Source organism: Elaeis guineensis, chromosome 11 (genome assembly GCF_000442705.2).
Source record: "Elaeis guineensis isolate ETL-2024a chromosome 11, EG11, whole genome shotgun sequence".
NCBI classification, from domain to species: Eukaryota; Viridiplantae; Streptophyta; class Magnoliopsida; order Arecales; family Arecaceae; genus Elaeis; species Elaeis guineensis.
Window position 1 is genome coordinate 103,020,221 of NC_026003.2, and position 21,624 is coordinate 103,041,844.

Consider the following 21,624-nt stretch of genomic DNA (forward strand, 5'->3'; position numbering starts at 1 on the left):
GGAGGAAGGAGAGGAAAAGAGAAGAGAGGGACCATCGACAAGAAATAGGATGGAAGAGGAAGATAAGGAGTAGGATGGAGAGAAAGAAGATGGGGAAAACAAGAAGGAATAAATGTAAAGGAGGCCGCTGTAAAGAGAAATGATTTATAGACAACTTGAAGAAGGATGAGGAGGAAAAGTAGATGGAAAGAAAGAGGAGGTGATGGAGAAATGGATGGAGAAAAAGGAGGAGAAAGGAGGGAGAAAGAGGAGAAAAAAGAGAAGAGATGGGTTAGAAAGAAGGAAAGGATGAGAAATGAAAAGAGGAAGAAAAAGAGATGCCAGCAATGAAAGAGAAAGAGATCAATCAGAAAGAGAAGAGATGAAGATATGAATATTTTTATTATTTTAAAAAATTTTGTTAATAAAGATAGATGGTTGGATCATATTAGAACATATCGATAATTAGAAGAATCAGTTTGATATTTTTTAAAATATAAAAAAAATAAATAAAATTAAACTAAATAAAAAGATGTTCTTATAAATCTTTTATATTTTTTAAATAAAACCACCTCAACCAAACAGCCATAGAAGTTACAATTGAGTGCATCAAGATTTACATTGACATGATGTTGAGGAGTTGATTAAATTTGGATTTAAATTCGATCGATTTGAGCCTAACATCTCTTGCAAGAGTCAAACTAAAATAAAATCAACTAAATTTAGATTTAGATCTAATCATACAAAGTCCTACATCAATGATCTAAACTGTTAAATATAATCTACCATCTCAAAATTATTCGTATGTCCAAAGATATTATTTAAAAATATATTAAATAATTAAAAATTAAATAATTTAAATTAAATTAAATTAAATATATTTCTTTCTCACACAATCCCTATAATATGTAAATAATTTTAAAATAAAAATGACGACTCAAACCATGAATGCAATGCAAAACCTTCATTATTCAGTGTATATATATATATATATATAACAAACGAATCATTATTAATTTGAATAGAGTTCTTTTGTGTGGACACGATCCTCGAATCTCTCAACGAAAGCTGTACGGTTTAAAAGTTGAGAAAATGGAGTGTTGGAACCACGTGCCGCCATTTGATTTCTTCCTGCCGGTCTCTTTCGCATACGTACTCCCACCAAGGGCAGCGCACTAGACACATCTCTCAAGCACGATATATCATTTACCGTAACCCGGCCATATTTAGAGGCCTGGATAGCACAAAATGTACTCTGCAATTACCGAGTGACAGCAATAATTTGCACAAGTAAAATGCCCAGAGAGTCGAGTACACACTTTCTCAAGCATCATTTCATTTACATAATAACTTGGGCATTGCCTAAATGGCATCAAATGTAGTTGCAATTACAGAGTCATTGCAATAATTTGCATATAAATAAAATGCCTAAGAAAACTGCGTAGCATTTTCTCAAGCACCATTTCATTTCGACAGGTCATATTTGGAGGCCACAATGGCATTGAATGCACTTGCAATTACACCGACATTAAAATAACTTGCACAAATAAAATATAATTTTCCCTTGTTACGAGTTCTGAAAATACGCAGACAAAATTGATATATGGAACAGACGATATGCAGACAAAATTGATATACAGAACAAAATCTCGTATTGGAATATGTACACTCATATTGCATAGCTATTACCATGATCATTAACTTTTCCCAACTGTTTTTGGTTTAGACAGTATATGCTGACAAAATTGATATGAAACAAGATCTCGTCGATGCTATGTACACTTCATCTTGGATCCTGGAATGTACCAAGAAATCACGTCCATCATTGTCAGTTTCCGCATATGGCAAAAGTAATCTACTCGCTAATGCTCTGCATAAGCTCAAACCACTGCAAATAAAAGACAACACAACATGGTAATCAGAAAGTTCAAACTCACAGTTCAGTGTCTTATGAAAGGGTTGTGAAGTAGCGAGTTTAGTATGGAAAGGCCTTCTAAGCATGTAGAGTTGGACAGTACTAGTATCATCAAGTAATTACAACTGAGTGGAGGTGTCAATTTTGCCAAATTCTGAATGCTGAGGTAAAAGAACGGGACTATGCAGAAAGCAAGCATTACCTGTCTCAGCAAGTCAGCTAGAGTCCGAGGAAGTGCTTCAAGATTCTTCAACACAATATAATATGGGAATGGAAATGAATTTAGATATTTTGTAAAAGAAAGTTTTTCGCCTTCAAAAGATGCTTCCTGCAAGAAATATATATTTTCGGAATCAACTCCACCCGACCACAGAAGAAAGAATCTGAATCTAAATAACACCACTCCAATGGCGGAGTGCCAAAAGGCCCATACCATTAGGTCCATGATAGATTCTTGAGGGCTATCTAGAAGTATAAATGCAATCATCCGCTTTCTATTCAGAACATTCCTGACACAACGTTTCAGGTTTTCCTGCATTTACAAAAGTTTAGGGAATATTACAAAAGCCTGCATTTAGATACCTAGACAGTTGGCCTTCTTCGAGAAGAGGGGAGTAACTTAGATACCTTTTCATGAAACCTGCCATCAGCTATAATCAAAATGAGTTGGTGGAGTGGGTTCTGGCCTGAGGGCGTGCGTGCTTTTGCTACTGCAGTGTCAAGCATGTTGTTCAAATACTTTAACAGATCAACCATTGGTTCATCCGCTATGGTATTATCTTGCTTGAATGATAAGCTGGAAATCATCTGCTCCATTTTGGCCAAAAATGTCAGCAAAACAAGACATCAGAAATTCAAAAAAAACTGGCATAAAAAAAGTAGTATCATGATTCACCTTGACACCAGCTTCTCCAGTAAAAGGCTGATCAAAGTCATGAAGCAACTTTATGTTTCCCTTTTCACCAAAACTTGCAACAGCAAACTGCCCCACTTCCAGTTGTGACATTGCTCGGCACACTGTTACCAGAGCTTCAATGGCAACATTCCCACAAAGGCTTTCAGACATACTACGTGAATCATCAATTGCAACCACCACTTGATAATCCCTCTTGTTGGGCCTGGTTCGCCTCAACCAGATCTTATCTTTTCGGAAATGGCTTGCTATGTACGGAATAACCTAATAGTGACAAGCGAAACAGAATCCACAAAATTTGAAAAAAGTGAATAATCATATGGAGATGCATATGATACACATGAATCAAGAACCTATCACCATAGAAAAAGCACGGGGAAGCATATGGCGAATCATGAACATACTTTCATCTTACCTTTTTCATATTTATTCGCTTTCCAGTTCTATAATCTCCTTGAAGCTTGCTTGCCAAAGTTGGTTCCATGACCAAGCGCAACTGCTCAGCCAGTTCCTGAGACAACCTCGTTGTGACCAGTTCATACCTTTTCCAGTCTAAAATTGCTTTATGCATTGTCTGGTCGGATATTTCTTCAATATCCATGGACTTGGACAATGCTTTATCATTCATAAAGTTAGCAAGAGGCAAAATTTTCTCATCCATGTAAGAACTTCTGAATGAAACCATGTCCCCTGACAGGCTCTCCAAATTAGTTTCCTCCATTTCTTCCATTGATGCATCAATATCCACTACCGCATTGACCAATTCCTCATCAACTTTCTGTCTGGGAATTGAAGCTTGGTTAGCCTTCAGATGGTGCGTTTCAGAATTCTCCTCTAGAACATCATTTCTGTCAACATCCTTTTTCCTGAATAACCTTCCTCTGCAGTGGACTTGTTTCCTTCAGCACTGCTTTTAATCTGATCAGATGTTGCTGCTCCAAGTGCTTGAGTAGTGCTCTTTTCTGCTTCTGAAACATATCTATACTCATCTGCATTCTTATCAACAATATCATCATGAGCTACAGGTTGATGCTCCTGGGGATCAACTGACACCTTAGCCCTTTCTTGCCACTCCTCCATGGCATTCCTATACTTCTGTAAGGGTTCGTCTGAGTACTTTGCATAGGTGATGTATCAACTTGCAGAGTCTGAGGTTTTGGCTGATCAGAGGATAACCTGGAACCATCATTCAAGTCTGGCAAAGATAATTCAATTTTGGGCACCTCATTACATGGTAAATTCCTTGAAGGAGCAATGCCAGCATTCATGTCACTGCTATTTGCCCAGTGCATCTCCGGGTCTGCATTTGAGTCTATATTATGAGGATCACCTAGCGGCTCAGCTAAACCAGCTTGCTCTGCAGGATACTCAACTGACTCAATCTTAGATGACTGCAAAGTTTCTTTACTTGCATCCAAGTCCATATTTGCATTCTCAGCATCCTCCTCTCCCTTAGTCTCAGTGTTTTCATCTAGTTCCAAAGAGTTCTCATCATTAATGTGATCAATAGGACTGGAATTTTCATCTTCATCGTTCATTTCTTCATCAGACCGAGTAGGATCTGAATCGGTTCCATCCATCACATCAGAACCTTTAGGTTCATCCATGCTTACATCTTCCAAATTTTTCTCCTCTTCATGAAATTGAATTCCTGTTGGATCTTCGAATGCATTACCTTTGTCCAGATTCATGTCAACAGCATTCTCATCATCATCAGAAATACTAGGTTCCTTGTCCTCCTTGCTATGCCCATCAGACTCATCATCATCCATCTCTCCAGATTCTTCCACTTCTAAAGCACTATCATCTTTAGCCCTGAGTTCCCTACTACCGGAATCTGTTTCTTTGACAGAGGGACCTGATTCATATTTATCAACAGAAGTATCAGGTTTACCATCTTCATCTTATCCCAGAGCTTCTCATCAACTACCTGACTGCCATCTCCAGTCTCTCCCATCTTAGAGTCCAAGTTCATTTCCTCCTCATCTTCAACATCATCATCTCCTGAGTCCTCACTGACATCAAATGTATCAGCATCAAAATCATCATCCATCTCTATTCCTCTGTCCTTGTTACTTGGTACTTTCTCTGAGTTCTCCAGTTCATCCTGCTGAAAAGCATGATAGATAACAAGTTAGTTTTGAGCCAGAGTTGCTAGTAAGACAGACACAAAAACAAGCTTTGTTGCCAACTATTACCTTTTCAGAAGATCCAAGGAGCTGTGCTTCATTTTCTATCTGGTCGCTCACATCATTTATACCTTCACCCTCTCCCATACCAGTTCCACTAGCATCTTGTGTTCCATCACAAGCAGTATTTTCTGTTGGTTCTTCTACAGAACCAAGTCCTTTAGAAAATAGTAAAGCAAAAATATGGGCAAGCACATGAGTCATTTCAGCTATCTGCAAAAGAGTAATAGTATGTTCAGCTGATATTCCAGAAGGAACTAATCAAGGAAGGCAATGAATAAGGTCAGATATACTTACAGTTCCGTGTGCATCTAAAAACTCAGATAGGATGCCCTCAGCAAAAGTTACAATAAGGCCCAACAATACATGAAGATGCTTTAAATTTGTCTGTACCTGAGTGCACACTTCTGGTTTTCTATGTGCAGCACAGTTTACCAGTTTGCTCTGTAAAAACCATTCATTCAGATAAGGATCAAAGCAGAAACAAAGATGCACTCCGATAAAGAACAGAAATCATAAAATACAGCACCAGATTTAATGTGTGAGAAACTAGAATGGAGATCAAGGATAGGAATATACCGCTGCAACAACTGTTTTAGTAAGTGCATTATACATAAGGTCAAGATGTAGATTCATCATATATGATTCGAAAAGATCTTTCCACAAAGTGATATTCTCAGCTGACAATTCTTGAACAAGAGTATGGCCTTCATGAAGCACATCTAGCTTTCCGAACGCATCATTCATTAGTTTATTTGTTTGTGCAAAAGAATCAGCATATACAGCTCCAAGCTTACTGAAGACTTCCATGAAAATGGGATTCTCCTCACCAGCCAACTGGCTACTCGCCTCAATCTCAGAATTGAAATCCTCCATCAACATGTTCCCCTGCAAAACTCAGAAGTCCCTTTATTTCCAAAAGACTTGACCGATATAAAAGAAGAAGCAGATGTAAGCATAAGGTTTTATCCAATACAACATTTTGCTTAAGATATAAATATCATTGCTGAAGGTACATGAGCATCAGAATTGTGCAAAATTTTGATGTATATATTCATATCCTCACCTACACAAGAAAAGTTGTATTAATGAAAAATATGATAGATCTAATATAATAGGATTTGCAAGCATTGTTTGGTCTAATAAATTCACATAGAACTAATATATTGGTTTCTGTTTGATAGCAGCAATCTACAATCTACATCATAGATAATGGTGAGAAAGTAAATTGCCATATAGATAAGCCAACTTTGTTCCTCATCAAATTTCACTTACAGGATAGGTATTCCTACTGATGTTGATGGTTAAGATTTAAGATCCTACAAAAGTTGGTGGAAGATTCCACCCTAGTGTAAGAAAAATGAAAAACCAAAATAACATATACCTTGTTGATTAGCTCCTTCAAACGATCAAGCAAAATTCCCTTCAAAGATCTCATACATGCAGTTTCTAAGACCAAAGTCTGGATATCCTCTTTAATGTTGTTAATAATCTGAAAATTGCACATTACTAATTGTTCCATCTGTTCAGTAACAACAAAGGGCACATGTGCAGCTGTAGTAATAGATCTGTCACTGCCGATAAGATATTCATCCAACGATTCCTACAGCATAGAATGCTAAAGAGTTAAGCATTTGAGGCTAAGAAACCATCATTCAACAAATCCAATAATTACCTTAGACTTCAAAATGCTTGGGATAAACTTATCAATGAGAGCAGATAACACATCAGCTTCAACCCTGACAATGGTGCACGTACTCATATGACTGTTTTTGACTCTTCCAAGCAACAGGTTCACATCTTTTGACATGGCAAGTAGGCTATCAAGTAGTTGCTGCCAAAAAAAAAGGGGGGTAAAAGAAAAGACCAAATCACCTCCTACTTACAAATGAGATTCTCTATATCAGCTGGCAAAATACCATGCAAAACTTACTTTTTGAAGCCAAATGCACTTGAGCACGGCATTTTGGTTTGGACTTACAGAAATATTGCCACCAAATCCTACAAAAGAATATATAATGAAGCATCAATAAACAGGGCACACACAGTCACAATGATGTGTTATTAATGATATTGAATACCTGCGCTATTTAACAAATGAAACAGCTGCCTTAGATTTTTCAGCTGCTCGGATACACCATAAGCAACATATCGCTGCTCATGTTGCAGGATAATTAGATGGTCTAGGAAAGAGGCTGCTCGGTTAACCTGTATAACAAACAAAATGTGATGGTATATGCTCACATCATGCATCTCCACTAAGACATGTCATAGTTGAGAAGATAAGTAGTGAAGCTTGCCTGCTCTAGGCTGAGATCTTTATTGAAATTTAGGCAAATCTGTCTAAATTGCTGCATCATAGCCAGGCTTTTAAAGTAGTACTGATTTGCATCCTCCCATTTCAAAGCACCATTAACACCTGCAGGCTTTTCAGCATGGCTGGGAACACCAATATTGATGTCTTTACAAGATCGGTTGCACTCTTTCAGAAGCAAATGTAGCACATCATATGAAGGCTGAAGAAATGAGTTACTTGGCTGGCCTGATTGAACTTCAAGCTACATGACACCACCAAAGAGGTATCATAATCAGATGATCATAACAAACTCAACAATGTTGTGAAATGCAAACTCAAAAAACGATCAAAACTGGTTATCAGACTTAGAAGACCAATGATAAAACTAAGAAGGAACCCACAAAAGATCTAATGAATCTCTCACCTTTCTTATCATCCAGTCACAGTTTTTGTTCTTATGCATTCAGTTTAACAAGAATTCATCTAAAACTTTAAGAAATAAAGAAAATGGACTATAGATTATACATGTACCTCAGTAATTATGGATCTATGCCTAGATAATCCACAACCTTCCAAAGCCTTCAACAGATCCCCTAGCGCCCTCCTCTTTTTGAGATTTTTGGTTTCGTGTTTCCAGATATGAGCAAATTCAGCTGCATGGATGCAAATATTTTCAAGTGAAGTCCAGCCATCCTCCCATGCTTGCTTGAAGTGCCCACCTGTAGATTCAGAGAACAGGGCTTGCCTGATGGCATCTACAAGCCCTGCAGTAGCAGCATCAAATATTGCATTAAGACCTCATTTTTCATTCCCAGATATCAAATAACCACATCAACTCAGTTTGTTATACATTTAATCCACGTAAAAGAAAGCAGAAGACGAAATATATCAGACCTTTACTCTCCAAGAAATCAACACCAGGAATACTGTCGTCGCACATGCCCTGCAATGCTGATTCAGCCTTATTTCTCCAGTTGCCATACCATACGAACCTAAACCAAAAACAGAGGAATAGCTCTGAGAATGAATCTCATACAAAAAATGGAAGTGAAGTTATATCTGACAAAGAATGTCAGAGAACCTTTCTGTATTTCTCAGCTTCACAAGATCCACAGGAAACTGCAGCACCTCCATGTTCACTTCATTGCAGATCCTATGTTCAAGCCAAGATGGAACTTTATCTCTCACTAGTGCCGCTTCTTGGTTAAGGATAATCATCACAGGTTGTTGTAGAACATCCTATTCATTAAAAAGGTATTTACAGTCAGATGTAGTAAATATTTCGAAATAACACTAATCGTACATACAGATATACTACTAACAGACGATAATATCTTTCCTTTAGCAGACAATTTTCTGTTGAGAATCAGAACAAAGCCACTACCTGTTAGGCAGAACTCCAGCAATACCAAAATATGCAATGATGGAGATAGAGTCACACTAATCATCCAATTAGTAATTAACATGCATGAGAATGGCATCTAAATATAATGCAACCAACAATAAAGTCATATGTTAAGAACCCTGCCAGGATACATATGCAAAGACTTTGGAAAAGAATTATATAATCTTTGAGGTCTGGTTCCTGTTTTTCCTATAGTGTTTGGATCCAGGTCATGCATGGATCCTACCTGTATCCAACCTATGATTATCCTGTAAGCAATGCTCATTTCCTTTTGCCTTTTCCCTTTTTTCTTTCTTTTTTACTGGAGTTGAATTTAAATGGTTACCATGTAGATTATTAGTCTGCAAATCAGAAAAAAAAATCTTTTTGAATTAAAAAGTATATATTCTAGTTCATAGGAGGAAATCAACTCAAAGCAAAGACAACCAAGCAATCATCATATGTTCTATAATTGTAAAGATGATATAGATCCCAAAAAATAAAAAAGAACTTTAGACAAAGGAAAAAAAATCAGGATCATGAATTAAGAACAAGAAAAATGAGTTATTACATTGAATTTCTGAATTAATTTCCAGATCTTGTGTCGAGTCCTCCTAAAATTATCAATTGAAGAGTAATTGTGAGGGTGCTCCCAGTGGAAGAGTTTAAGATATTCTTTCAAATCTTTTTCAACACATCTTCTGCCAGCTTCAATGTGCTCCAAAACTCTGACAGCAAAACCAGTTATGAATTAAATATTAAATAGGATAAAAAAGGAAGAGAAGATATCAGACACTAATGAAGATTAAAAAGTGAGCTGAAAACTTACAAGGGCATAAATTGCACATAATATCCAAATGCATTGTACAGGATGTTCAGATTTTTTGCCATATTAGGACTGTCACAAGTCAATTTTAGAGTTAGTTCATGATAACCAGCTCATAAAAGGAAAAAGAAAGGAGAAAAAAGATATATGCACCATGATTATGGTTCAAGAATGTTAAAATAGAAGTAATGGTTCAAGGATGTTTGTTAAAATAGAAGCTCCATTAATTTTACCCAACAACATTGATGCAGAAATAGTAGAGGACAGAGTGAAGAATGAGAATATCCAAGTATTGGACCATCACATTGATTTGAAGATAAAAACAAATAATACTTACAGGAGCACAAACAAAAACATGCTCATGCAAGCTTGTCTTTGACAGCTGGGCAGTCACTTCAACCTAGTCTAAGGTGTTCTAAAAACAGATCATACTTCGTTTAGGGAATTATGGTGGAAATGCCATCACCACCCTTGAACCATGGACCTCTCCCCAAAGCAAGCTTTTAGGTGATGGGTGCTGACCAATGGGGACCCAAGTGCTAAAAACAAATCATATTTTAAATTGTAAGATGAGTTTAGTTTGTCCATGTAAATATGTAATGGAGTTTATTGTATAATAATAAATGGAAAAATCAATTATAAAGACTGTTCTTTTTTTTGAGAGAAGAACAAGAGCCCAACCCAGATTCATTACAAATAAGAAGGGCACAACAAGACAAACAATGCCCAAAGTAAACACAATTACAAAGAATTTTAGGGCTACCAATAAAATATATGTTAGTAATTACATACAAATCATTTTATCTGTTCTTCTCATTTAATCACCATCAACAATCCATGGAGTGCTTCACATTTTATACTATTGCACTTACGTTAATATTGTTCACTAAATATTTTATAAAATAAAAAGATCATTAAATGTTTTCCTGGAACCATTAGGGTTTAACCAAAAATCATTAAATTTCACAACATTAGAATGGACTATTCCCTTCTTACTATTATAAGAAAGGGCCAAGGGTCCCCTTGATTGTTTTCAATTTGCCTGAGTTCTCATTTCTAATTTTGGCCACAGTAGATTATTGACACAAACTGAAATATTCCCATATCATGTCAGCATGACTTGGATCACGGTTTCAAGTACTGACCCATGCTGGGCACGAAGGGATGTACACCATCAAAATCAAATTGCAATGAGCATATCTTACCTAGAATAAGCTTTCAAGTTGATACCATGTTTAAGCTGGCCATGGAAGGAGAGGAGGAGGTGAAGGCGTTTCTTAAACTCTCCCACACTAGAAGTTTGAATAAACTCCTCAATACTGCATGTTAACTTTGTTAGACATAATTCTGCATGTTAAAAAATAAACTGGACAATTAATGAGGAAAAGTGTTGGCACATGCCTCTGAATTGTAAACAAACTATCAGCTTCAGCATCACCAGATAATTTACGATGAAGAACTGCATGCAAGGGAAACCATAACTGCAGAAAACAACTAGAATGTTCAAAAATGCAATTGCTTGCCATCGTTAGTATACAAATGAATAAATTTACAACTAGCACATACCTTTCCAGCATTAATCTCATACTGTTTCTGAACATCATCAAGTAAAGCAGGCCAACAATCTAATTCAAGCTTTTGCCATGAGGACACCAGGTCATATATTGGTTGGAGCTCATCTGTAGAACATTATTAGATTGGAAAACTAAAAGACTAAAAAAAAAAAAAAATTGTTCCACCAAGATCAATATCTTACTTTTAAGGGAAAATCTAGAAGCATTCTCCTGCAACGATTGCGCTCGACCAACCAAAAGCTGCAACCCTAACAAAGCCTTCATAATACAAATTGTGCATTAAGAGGAGTGACCACTTAATGTTAGGCAGTCATTTAACACTCCAATCAGAGATCTCATACCTTCGACAAAGGTGTATTCAGTGGAATTGCTAAAAGAGTGTCTGTAGTGTCCAATATCTTCTGAAGACCTGGATGGTCCGGCCACTCATTCAGAAAAGATTTAATTTGTTCCTGAATGACTGTCAGTGGTTTGACCATTTTATGCATAACCGAAGCATTTGAATCCTGTAACATTAACAAAATTTGAGATATGTGCTAAAATCATACATGAAATGGCATAAGAAAAGATCTCTTATGCATGACCTTGTAGATATTGTAGACATGAGCTGGTTGACAAGATATGCCCAAAGTCTGCTCATACTCCAAGCATATGCGAAGCAAATGTTCTGGCATTAGGTTTTCATCCAGGATGGAAGAATGGAATGCCTGGAGGTCTGGAAAGAAAAAAGAGGCTATAATAAGCATATTTTACAAGAAGGCTATATGATTGAGGACCAGCTAACTGCATAACCCAGTAGAGATCACCTTTTATTATCCTGGTCCCTAATCTGTAGGATTCCATAAAGGAATGCAGTCTTTGTTCATCAGTAATGAGACCAATGCCAGGCTGTAATGCATGCCCAAAAAAAATAAGTCAACCATGAGAGAGAGAGAGAGAGAGAGAGAGAGAGAGAATCTGATAAAAGTTTTCATAAATAAAGCAGGCATTGCATAAATCAACTCAAAATCATAACAAGGAAAAAATAAAATGACAAAAATTTGCTCCCAAATCATATTTTAAGTTTCATGCTATCTAATAAAAAAATAATGCAGAATCCGGATCTTTTCCTTGCACAGTAAGGTTATAATTCTTAATATAACTCAAGTGCTTATAATTCTTGATGTGTTCCATCCGTACCACATTCACTTACAAAGTCTAGTGCATTTTAAAATCATCAGGGAGTTGAAAAATGCACTTTGAATTTGCAAGGGTTCAAGCAGTCTATAGAACAGTAACAGTGTATCTTAACACTATGCTTTCCAAGTTCCAACATATAATAATGATCAGAAATTATGGACTATCAGATACATAGAATTGACTCAAGCGAAGATATTTCTTACTTGGGCATAACATTATAAGAACCTTAAGAGTATAAAAATAGAATTATAAATATGAACAGATATAGATTTTGAGGAAAAAGAAAAGTGATGATGGAAAGAAGGCAGAGAGGGAAAGCTGTAGTAGGATATTTAGTATAGAAAAACACAACAAAAAAACTCTGCAATGGTCAAGTATAGCAAATGAAATGGGAAGTGCCGGGACTTAATTATTGCCAGAATTTAAAAATAGAAAAACACATAATGAAAATATTGCGCTATTGATTAAATTTAGCAAACAAAGAGGGGGAGTGTGGGGCTTTCTTAAGTACTAAAGCTAACAGAACATATTGCCTAATCGTGAAAAAAGGTAAGGATGGAGGCATGCAGGGTAAAATGCCACTTGTTTGTAGTCTCAGGGCAAGCAGACATACTACCAAGCAGCATCAATGATATACAATGTGTTGAGACAAGCAAAAACCAAAATGCTAACCGGATATTAGATATTTTCTATAAATAATCAAATCTATAATTAACTGGTTAAACATGAGGAATGATAGCTTTTCAGATAAGTTTGTGGGTGACATTTTAAATAAAGCAGTCCAAATGAACGCCAAATTACAACTCAAGCTATTGGGCATGGTTAGCCGTTCAAGTGCCCATTTAAGCACTTAAGCAGGCCCTTCTGACAACATTGACACTGAATGGCTAGCTAAAGTTTAAACATTTGAGTCCCACTCCACACAGTTGTTCATCATAGGAGGTTGGTGGATCGTCGTGTTGGGCGCATCGAACAAGCATGCTGACAATCTTCACACCTTATAACTCAAAAACATTTTTAGTAAACCTTGTGCCATGTCCAGAAGGGATATAGCCTGTTTGTAATTCAGGAGCAATACAGCACAAATAATTCTTACAATGTGGATAATAAATGACAATAAGACAGGTAACAGCAACAAGTGTTTCCTGGAGTCTTTGAATCAGCACTTTCCCAAGTGAATGTTTCCATTGCACCTACCATCAAGAAAGTTGTACTATTGGATAGTAGTTGGTGTGGGCCCATTTATGTGGCTTTGGCATTAGTCGCCAATTGAAGATTATTTTCTTGTTAAAAGTAAAATGATTAATGTCTATGCTGTTTAATAGCCAGTAGCATTACATGCAGAATGGTGCCACAGCAGTTACTAGAATCAAAGGAAATGTTCCACAAGGTTCGAGAGCAAGATTAGACCACGGATATGGAATTATAGAACATTAGGACAGCAAACCCTCACCTGACTGCTATAAACAAGATAAACATCTCTATTATTGGGTATACCTGTTAGTTGTTGAAAAATAATGTTAAAGCCATTTTCAAACGAAAATGCCTTTTATTCTGCAGCTTAATTTTACCTTCATGGTATGACTGGAAATCTTTAGGTGGCATGACAGACTATGTTAATACTACAAACCTCCTATGTGCCAAAAGACGTTAAGACATGAAGAAGAAGGGAAAGGAATAGAAAAGTGATTTTACACGTGCCATGTGGAATGTAAACCTAGCAAAGGAATAAATGAAACTTACTTCTTCAACAAGATCACTTGAACCAAATAATTCATTGTGGACAAGCACCATACTCTTCAAAATGTTGTCAAAAATGAGGTCCCATTCTTCTTCTTTAGTTTCATCTTCTTTAGCAGATTTCCTCTGGAAAATAAATAGTTTAAATAAGAAGCATATGAAAATCAAGACATGGAAGCGCAGCCAACAGAAAAGAAATTTATACCATACCATTTCAGTAAATTCTTGTTGCATCAAGGTCTCTCCATTCTCAAGTGTCAGAGGACCATCCGAATCCAAATCACTGAGTTGAGACATATCCCCTACCAAAATGTCTTCTATCTTGATCGAACGAGGCCTAAACTTGTAGAGTTGAGCCTCGTCATCTTCTTTGGCTTTCTTTTGTGATTTCATATTCATCCATAGGCTTGTAAAGTGACCAAATATATCATCCAAGAGCTAGCAAAACAAAGCATAACAGAATTTGTTAACCTTTCACTGTGGTATCCATGTGCAAAATAATAAATTAGTCTCAGCATGAGGGCTTACCAGGAAGGAAGCCTTGTCAATCACAAGAGAACAACAAACATGATGTGCCGCATGAATGAGCATAATATGATGAATGGTAGTTTGTAGCTGTACAAGTGAGATCTGTAAACCATGCAGCACATTTCATCAGCATTATATGTTAAATTGTAAGAAATGACTCATAACAAAAATTATGAAGTATCACTAATATGGATAAAATTTTAAGATCAGCAAATAATAATGACAAGCAAAAACTTATATGTACTCACTGATTTGTCAGGACTGATCTCACTTGATATGATAACCAACTTGTTCAATAAATTGAAATCAACTGCCAGGATGCTTGCAGATGCATTCATGTTGAAAGCTATGTTTTCAGTTCCTCTATCAATCAGCTCAACAGGGTATCCTCCAACTGGCAAACCTCTAGGAAACTGCATATAAGAATAAATTGTGGCCTGCAGCATCAAAGTCCTTCACACTGTCAATCACTACGATGGGCTAGTACATAAAGGTCATAAATTTGCAAAATTGAAAGAAACTTTAGGAAAACAATAAGATTAGAACTGCATATTACCTTGTCTAAAACAAGAATGGAGAAAAATACTGTACATCTGGATATATTCAACTATCAACTTACAAAACTAGTCACAAGTTACCGTAGAAGGAAAAACAAAAATTTTAAACAAGTATTAGATGTTTCACATTGTAAATGTGAATATGAATGCACCACTTATTTCAGGATAAAGGCTTTTCAAGGGGGGAAAAAACAACAACACTTAGAATCATATGCTTACCAAAATTCTTTCAATATTGTCTTCTTCAACCTTCTTTAGATACTCCCCTTCCAGAGCACTTGATACAACCATTGATAAACCCAATTTCATTTCATATACAGCAACTTGAACTGGTTGAATCAAGTCAATATACTCGGCAAATTCTTCCGACAGCCTTTTAATAAAGGAAGCAGAAGTGACCTGAATATTTAAATGACCAAATGTAGCAACAGATTGTAAAACAAAATACATGGTAATGCACGAAGATGTATATGGACCCAAAATAAAGAACCCGTAAGTTTACTATAAGCATATTTTACCTGCCAATTGCAAGCTACATTAATCATCAGTGAGCGATCAGCATTGCATTTCAGATTCTTACTAAGTTCCATGCAGGATGATGCAAGCTTCCGGAAGTCAGCACATACTGATCTCAAGCTCTTATATTTCTGAGGCTCAGGACGAAACACAACCTGTGAATGGTAGACTATGTCAAAAGGCTGTTATCAAATGAATTACATTAACTATCTTACATCCATGTCAACCAAGAAAATGTAGAAATGATCTCCAGAGCGCCAGTGTACAGATGGCTTTCACAGATTGCTAGCATACAGTGATGCAATATATAGATATTCAATACATTATGGAGTGCTTTGCAATCCAAATGAGTATGTGTCAACAAAGAGCGCAAGTCAACAATTTTCTATACATGACAGCTGCATCCACTATCACACTGCTAAACAAGTCAACAAAAGTATTTTATGTATCTGCAGTCGATCAGAGGCTGCAACTTGGGTGGGTGGGTGGGGTCAGGTTGAAGGCAAACCCCAACCCAATTCAACTATATATCTCCTAACACTGACCCAACCCAACTGAGCCTTGGATTGGATCTCTATAACCCAGGGCAACCTAATCCCATCTTAAGCTAAATATGGGTCTGTTGCTTCCTCGCCCACCTCCATTCTATAGGAAACAGGCAGCAAGTTGTGTCTGTAGTGGCAGTAGGCAGCTGATTGCCGCCATATAAAAAGAAAAAAAGGTATATTCAAGAGAAATGCTCTACACAAGCATAAGCACAAAGTTTTGAAGGTTTGTAAAGTTTTCCTGCCTAAGCGATAGCCTGGCCACATTAAAGCAATGCCCTCCACAAACTCCGTTTCTGTCTTCTTCCTACTTCCTTTCTTTACCTTGGAGTTTGGAGATCCTCTATTCTTGCTGAAAGAATGGGAAATTGAGAGAAAGAGGTGAGAGATTGGAATAAAATGAATTAGAGATTGAGAAAAGGAACTTGAAGTCTGTTAATAGGAGCAAAGGGCCGGCTGGGTTGCTCAATTATGAGAAGAAACCCCCATGGACAGATGGAGTCATGGACTAGAGAAGAGAAACCCAGCTTAAAGCCTTAAACAGATGTTGAAACCCTAACTAAGTGGAACTAGAAAGGCGGAGAGGGACCATGTGGAATTTAGAAGACTGTAGAAACTGGAGTCAAGTCCTGAGTTGTAGACTATGGACCACGTGGGCAAAGGGTGATGGTTGGCTCCATTCATCGGTATTCGGGTTGTGCCTTGCGCAAGTAGGCACTAGTTTCAAATTTTAAATGGAGGCAGTGGGCTTTATTTTAGACAGGACAGCTATCAAACGTGTACCTGACCCGACTTGACCGACCCAACCTATTGAATAAACGGATTAACCCGGTCAGAAGGTCAAAACCCAAACACGATCCAAATAACAAACAGGTTAAATGGGTTGACTCATTTATGACCAAACCCGTTTAGACCAAGCTCAAACCTCCTTATGGTAAGTCAAACGTGGGTCAGAGTGATGGGTCAGATTGCATTTTGCCAGCCCTACCTGGTATGCGGATCAATTCAGTGTATCAACACTCAATACACCTCTTATACCAAGTCTCCGTGGTATTGGTAGGGTATGGTACGGTAAGTATAGGGTGGAACATACTGATATAGTAAACCTTGGGTGATACCTTGGGTGAAACTAGTAGGGTTGGCAACTTTTCATTACCACCATGAGGTTAGATGTTATCATGGTAGAAACAAAAGAATAGCATTCGACAAAGTCTAGTTGTTTAAATGCCATAAAAAGACACCATTATACAAAAAAAAAAATATTGTACAACCTATGAGGTTCAATTAAATGAAACTCTAGAAAGAATGAAAATAAACCAGTATGAATATTCATGATATATATCGCATGACTGATGAATAAACAAGTAAAGCTTATCTCTTCTGAGCCTCAATGAGCTAAATGACATTATATATTAATAGAACATTCAGACAAAACGGTGGCCATTTATACAGGAAATTTCAGCTGAATTTTATATACAATGAAATTTAAATAATCAACAAAGAAGAATTGAGAAATGGGCTTTAGATAGAAAAGTTAACAGCATGACCTTTGCTTGTAGTCGATTCCGTTCCTCTTCCAGACTTTGTAATGAAGATACTCTCTGTTTTTCATCATCTCTTGTTGAGATCCTTCCTGCAAGCTGCTCACATTCTAGGCGCACCTACAGACAGCCAATCAATGATGAAGCTTATTTTTTACAAATAGACAGGTCAATTCAGAGACAAATACCACACTGAAAAATACGCAAGCCAAGTATGTAAAAGTGAGGAAGAAAACCATATATGCAACAACATAACAGTTTGTAGAGCTCTCACCTATTCCAGAAAGCATATTCTCCAAACTTGTACAGAGTGCTAAGTGGAAAAACATCTAGAATATATAATAGAAACTCCCTACGTCTTACAAGATATTGAATCAATCATAGGAAGGATGTTAAGCAAAGGTTGAACCCATTTTATTTTGCTGGTGGCATAGTCTATTTACGTGAAAATGTGCAATGTAATGAGAAGTTTGTTCTTCATTGAAACAATGAGGAAAACATATCTGTTTATTTCTTAGGAATGATGGTGGAAATTATTCTATTTTCCCTCCACAGGTGAATAAGGCTACTGCTCTGTGGAAGTTTACTTACAAAATTATGTTTTCTGATGTTCAAATGAATTAGCACTCTCTATCTATTAAACTATTGCCAGATGACATATTTATGCAGGTGCTTCTTTATTGTGATGCCAATCTCTCCTCTTTTTTCTGAGACGCTCATATACAAAACTACAATAATTTACCAATAAATTACCATAAAAGAAACATTTAAAAATATGATATGGTGGAGTAGTAAAATTATTCTGACTTTAAACGAACTACATGAAACTTAAAATATTGTCCTACACAAATTCACTAAACATTCTTTATCCTTACCCTTTACCAATCATAAATATCATTACGTCTCAAACATATAATCATATTTATATCTCAACGTATATCCACTTCTTAAGTAGGAGCGTAACAGATAATTTAGACAAAACATAGTTATCTAGTTTGTTTTATAAAATGTGAATGAATTATTCCACTTTCTAAGTTCAAAAGAGGTAAGGCCAATTTTTCCACACATAAATAGCCAATAACTCTTAATTTGTCAAGCATTTCAATAACAACAATCATAAACCTGATTTCTTATCTTAATCCTCTACATGGATCTACCATCTTTTAGCTTTCTATATTTGTGCTTTCCTAACTAAGAATCTATACATGTATATACATTTTTCATAGATAACTTTCCCATATTAGAAGCATTTTAGTAGGCAAGGATTGCCAAACCGGAACCGGATCCGTGCCGGCCGGCCGGCGGTAAGGTTTGGGACGCCTCATTGCCAGACCATAACGGGTCCGAACCGACACAGCACAAAAAGCAAAAGAGAGGGAGAACTAGAAGGGGGGGAGAGAGAGAGAGAGGTGGAGAGAGGGAAGGAGAGGGAGAGGCCAGCTGGCCACGATGATGGCCACCAAAGGCCGGTGAGGGCTGCGGATGACTGTAATGCACGGGATAGAATGTATTGGAGGGAGAAAAAGAGAGAAAGGGGGAGGAGGGGGAGTGAAGCCGGTGACCATGGTGCATGGGATAGGATGAACCAGAGAGAAAAGAAAGAGAGGAGGGAGATTGAAGCTAGCAAACCATTTGCCCGTTTTATTATAAACAGGCAAAAAAAAAAAAAAGATCACAATTTTGCAATCGAAACAGGGGCTTCTTACCCCTGTTGCAACCAAATGGAGGGGGAGGACTCTCCGGCGGCCTCCCCAGCCCTCCAACGGCCACAAGCGTCCCTCCCTCCCCCCTCTCTCCCTCTCCCTCCCTCCCCCCTCTTTTTATCTCTGGTTCACCCTCTATCACGCATCACGATCATCCATGGCCCTCCGACGATCACAGTGGCTATCCGCCACCTCCGACAACCTCTGATGGCCTCCCTAGCCTTTCCCTCTCCTTCCCTGCGCCGCCCCCCCCCCTCTATCTCCTTCAGTGCCCCAAATTCCACATCGGAACCATACCAATAAACCGCTAGTACGGTTTGGCATGCTCTGAACCATCCGGTTCGGATCAGTTCAGCGAACACCGTTAGTAGGTTTACTCAGATGTTCGTGCAGCATGCATTCATCTAGCCATTATAATTATAAAATATAAATCCTATAGACTCCATTATCATAGTTTACACTTGTAAATCGAGTGAAAGATGTCAAGATGTCTAATTTGTCCAAAAATGCAAGAGATCTAATGTAAAAATGTAATTGAACCACGCAAAGCACATAATCTTTCACTCATCATATATTTCATTTTTTTTATACATACAGTAACTTGTTATGCATTTATGCAATGACCATAATCCCAGTAGATGGGATTGCTATGGTCAAGCATATGACAAAAACCATGCCACTGTCAGGATATTGATAAGCCCATTAACTTTCATAAGCACATTATTCGCTTAGTTTTCACAAGCTACAATATACTGTAACTGTTCTGATTCTTCTGAATGTGTAAGCAAGTATCATTTGCAGGCAAGCTGATACAAAGAACCATACAGAAGAAAGCAGAATCAATTTGTGAATACCTTGATTTCAAGCTCCAGTAGGGCAATCTTTTCTAGTATCTGTGAATACTTGAAGGCATACTTCATTGCAGGATCAGGACCATCTGAATTTAACAACAGATGGAAGCGCAATGCCCCAATGTGTAACCATGCACAGCCAAGATTGTACAAAGAATCTGTACAAATAAATAAAGAAAAAAGCAATCTAAGTGCCAAATGATATTTGTTGTCAGAATATGCAGAACTGAAATATCCAGAAAGAGAGTAGCTCTTCGACTGACAGTATAGTCACAGAACTAATTTATTAAACCTACGAGTCAATAAACCACTTTATCATTAATACTGACACATACCATGGGATGGGTATTCGAAGTATAGTTCCTTAAGCAAAGGTTCTATAAGTGAATCCTCCAAAGAAGTCAGTACACCATGACTTGATGATGAGAGGAGTGACCTTAAAAATTGAAGCTCTTCTTGCTGCAGTTAATGCACACATGAAAGTTACAATAGGAAAAATTGAAAGCTTGCTGAGATAAAACAACACAAAATGGAGATCAGAATTCTGAGGAATACATTCAAGAACTCAATACTGATAATAGAAGTCCTTGCCAGGCACTTTGACTGTCAAATAAGCATTGAAAGCAGGTAAAAAAACATATTTCAAATAAATGCTCGCCTAGCAATCTTGGAATCACCTAATTTTACTATGTAATATAACATCCAAAAATTCCTAACGCCTTGGAAATTATTTAAAATAACAAATTATCAGATGACCTAACAGTACTTTCTGCAAGTACTAAGCAACAGCAACGCACAAGAATTATAATTAGTAACAGCAAAAAATAGACCAAAGGCCATTTCCATAAAGAATTACCACCAAAGGCCATTTCCATAATGAATTAATCCATGAAAGAACAGTAATCATGAAATTTCTTCAGAAAGAGATTTCATGGAAGAATGCTTACCGTTATACCATTATCCAACAGTGAACAAAGAATTGATTTTATCTTGCTGAATGCATCTTTATCAAAAGATTTCTCATGTACAAGTAGGATCTGTAACCAGTGAACCCAAAAGAAGATAAAGTTAGAGATGCTCATGTATAGAAAAACATATGTTACCCAACAAAGCACCTGTTTGAAGAGAGAATCAGCAGCAGAGTGAAGAACACCAATTAAATCTCCCTGTAATGGAGTATCTTGCCAAAGACATCTGGAGACAACTCTAAGCTTCAAGCAGTTCACATCATAATCCTTTACACAAGATTTACACTGACTGCAAAATAGATAATGTCATGCCTACAAGGAAAAAAAATGTCCAATAACACAAAAAGAAGGCCATGACGATCAACCACCGTATGGCATTAATAAAATACTAGAGCAGCTCAAATTTGGAAAACTACATTA

General features: G+C 37.1%; 1 protein-coding gene across 1 annotated transcript in view; it reads right to left on the minus strand.

Annotated features, from left to right (window-relative positions):
- Positions 1-1,507: 1,507 nt before the first annotated feature.
- Positions 1,508-21,624, minus strand: part of LOC105053627 (midasin) — an 84,445-nt gene continuing 64,328 nt past the window's right edge. Inside the window, 40 exon segments of the mRNA XM_029267180.2 lie at positions 1,508-1,867; positions 2,097-2,222; positions 2,328-2,426; positions 2,522-2,701; positions 2,790-3,071; positions 3,223-3,678; positions 3,681-3,892; positions 3,895-4,713; positions 4,716-4,917; positions 5,006-5,209; positions 5,294-5,440; positions 5,576-5,884; positions 6,381-6,599; positions 6,672-6,830; positions 6,930-6,997; positions 7,078-7,204; positions 7,297-7,554; positions 7,824-8,056; positions 8,187-8,284; positions 8,374-8,531; positions 9,248-9,404; positions 9,506-9,574; positions 10,708-10,821; positions 10,904-10,983; positions 11,069-11,181; positions 11,259-11,334; positions 11,418-11,582; positions 11,661-11,791; positions 11,883-11,964; positions 13,999-14,121; positions 14,206-14,433; positions 14,524-14,625; positions 14,772-14,960; positions 15,300-15,479; positions 15,599-15,751; positions 17,689-17,802; positions 20,240-20,394; positions 20,572-20,695; positions 21,184-21,273; positions 21,352-21,493. Of these exon segments, the coding sequence (XP_029123013.2) occupies positions 1,835-1,867; positions 2,097-2,222; positions 2,328-2,426; positions 2,522-2,701; positions 2,790-3,071; positions 3,223-3,678; positions 3,681-3,892; positions 3,895-4,713; positions 4,716-4,917; positions 5,006-5,209; positions 5,294-5,440; positions 5,576-5,884; positions 6,381-6,599; positions 6,672-6,830; positions 6,930-6,997; positions 7,078-7,204; positions 7,297-7,554; positions 7,824-8,056; positions 8,187-8,284; positions 8,374-8,531; positions 9,248-9,404; positions 9,506-9,574; positions 10,708-10,821; positions 10,904-10,983; positions 11,069-11,181; positions 11,259-11,334; positions 11,418-11,582; positions 11,661-11,791; positions 11,883-11,964; positions 13,999-14,121; positions 14,206-14,433; positions 14,524-14,625; positions 14,772-14,960; positions 15,300-15,479; positions 15,599-15,751; positions 17,689-17,802; positions 20,240-20,394; positions 20,572-20,695; positions 21,184-21,273; positions 21,352-21,493 (6,976 nt within the window). The 3' untranslated portion in view covers positions 1,508-1,834.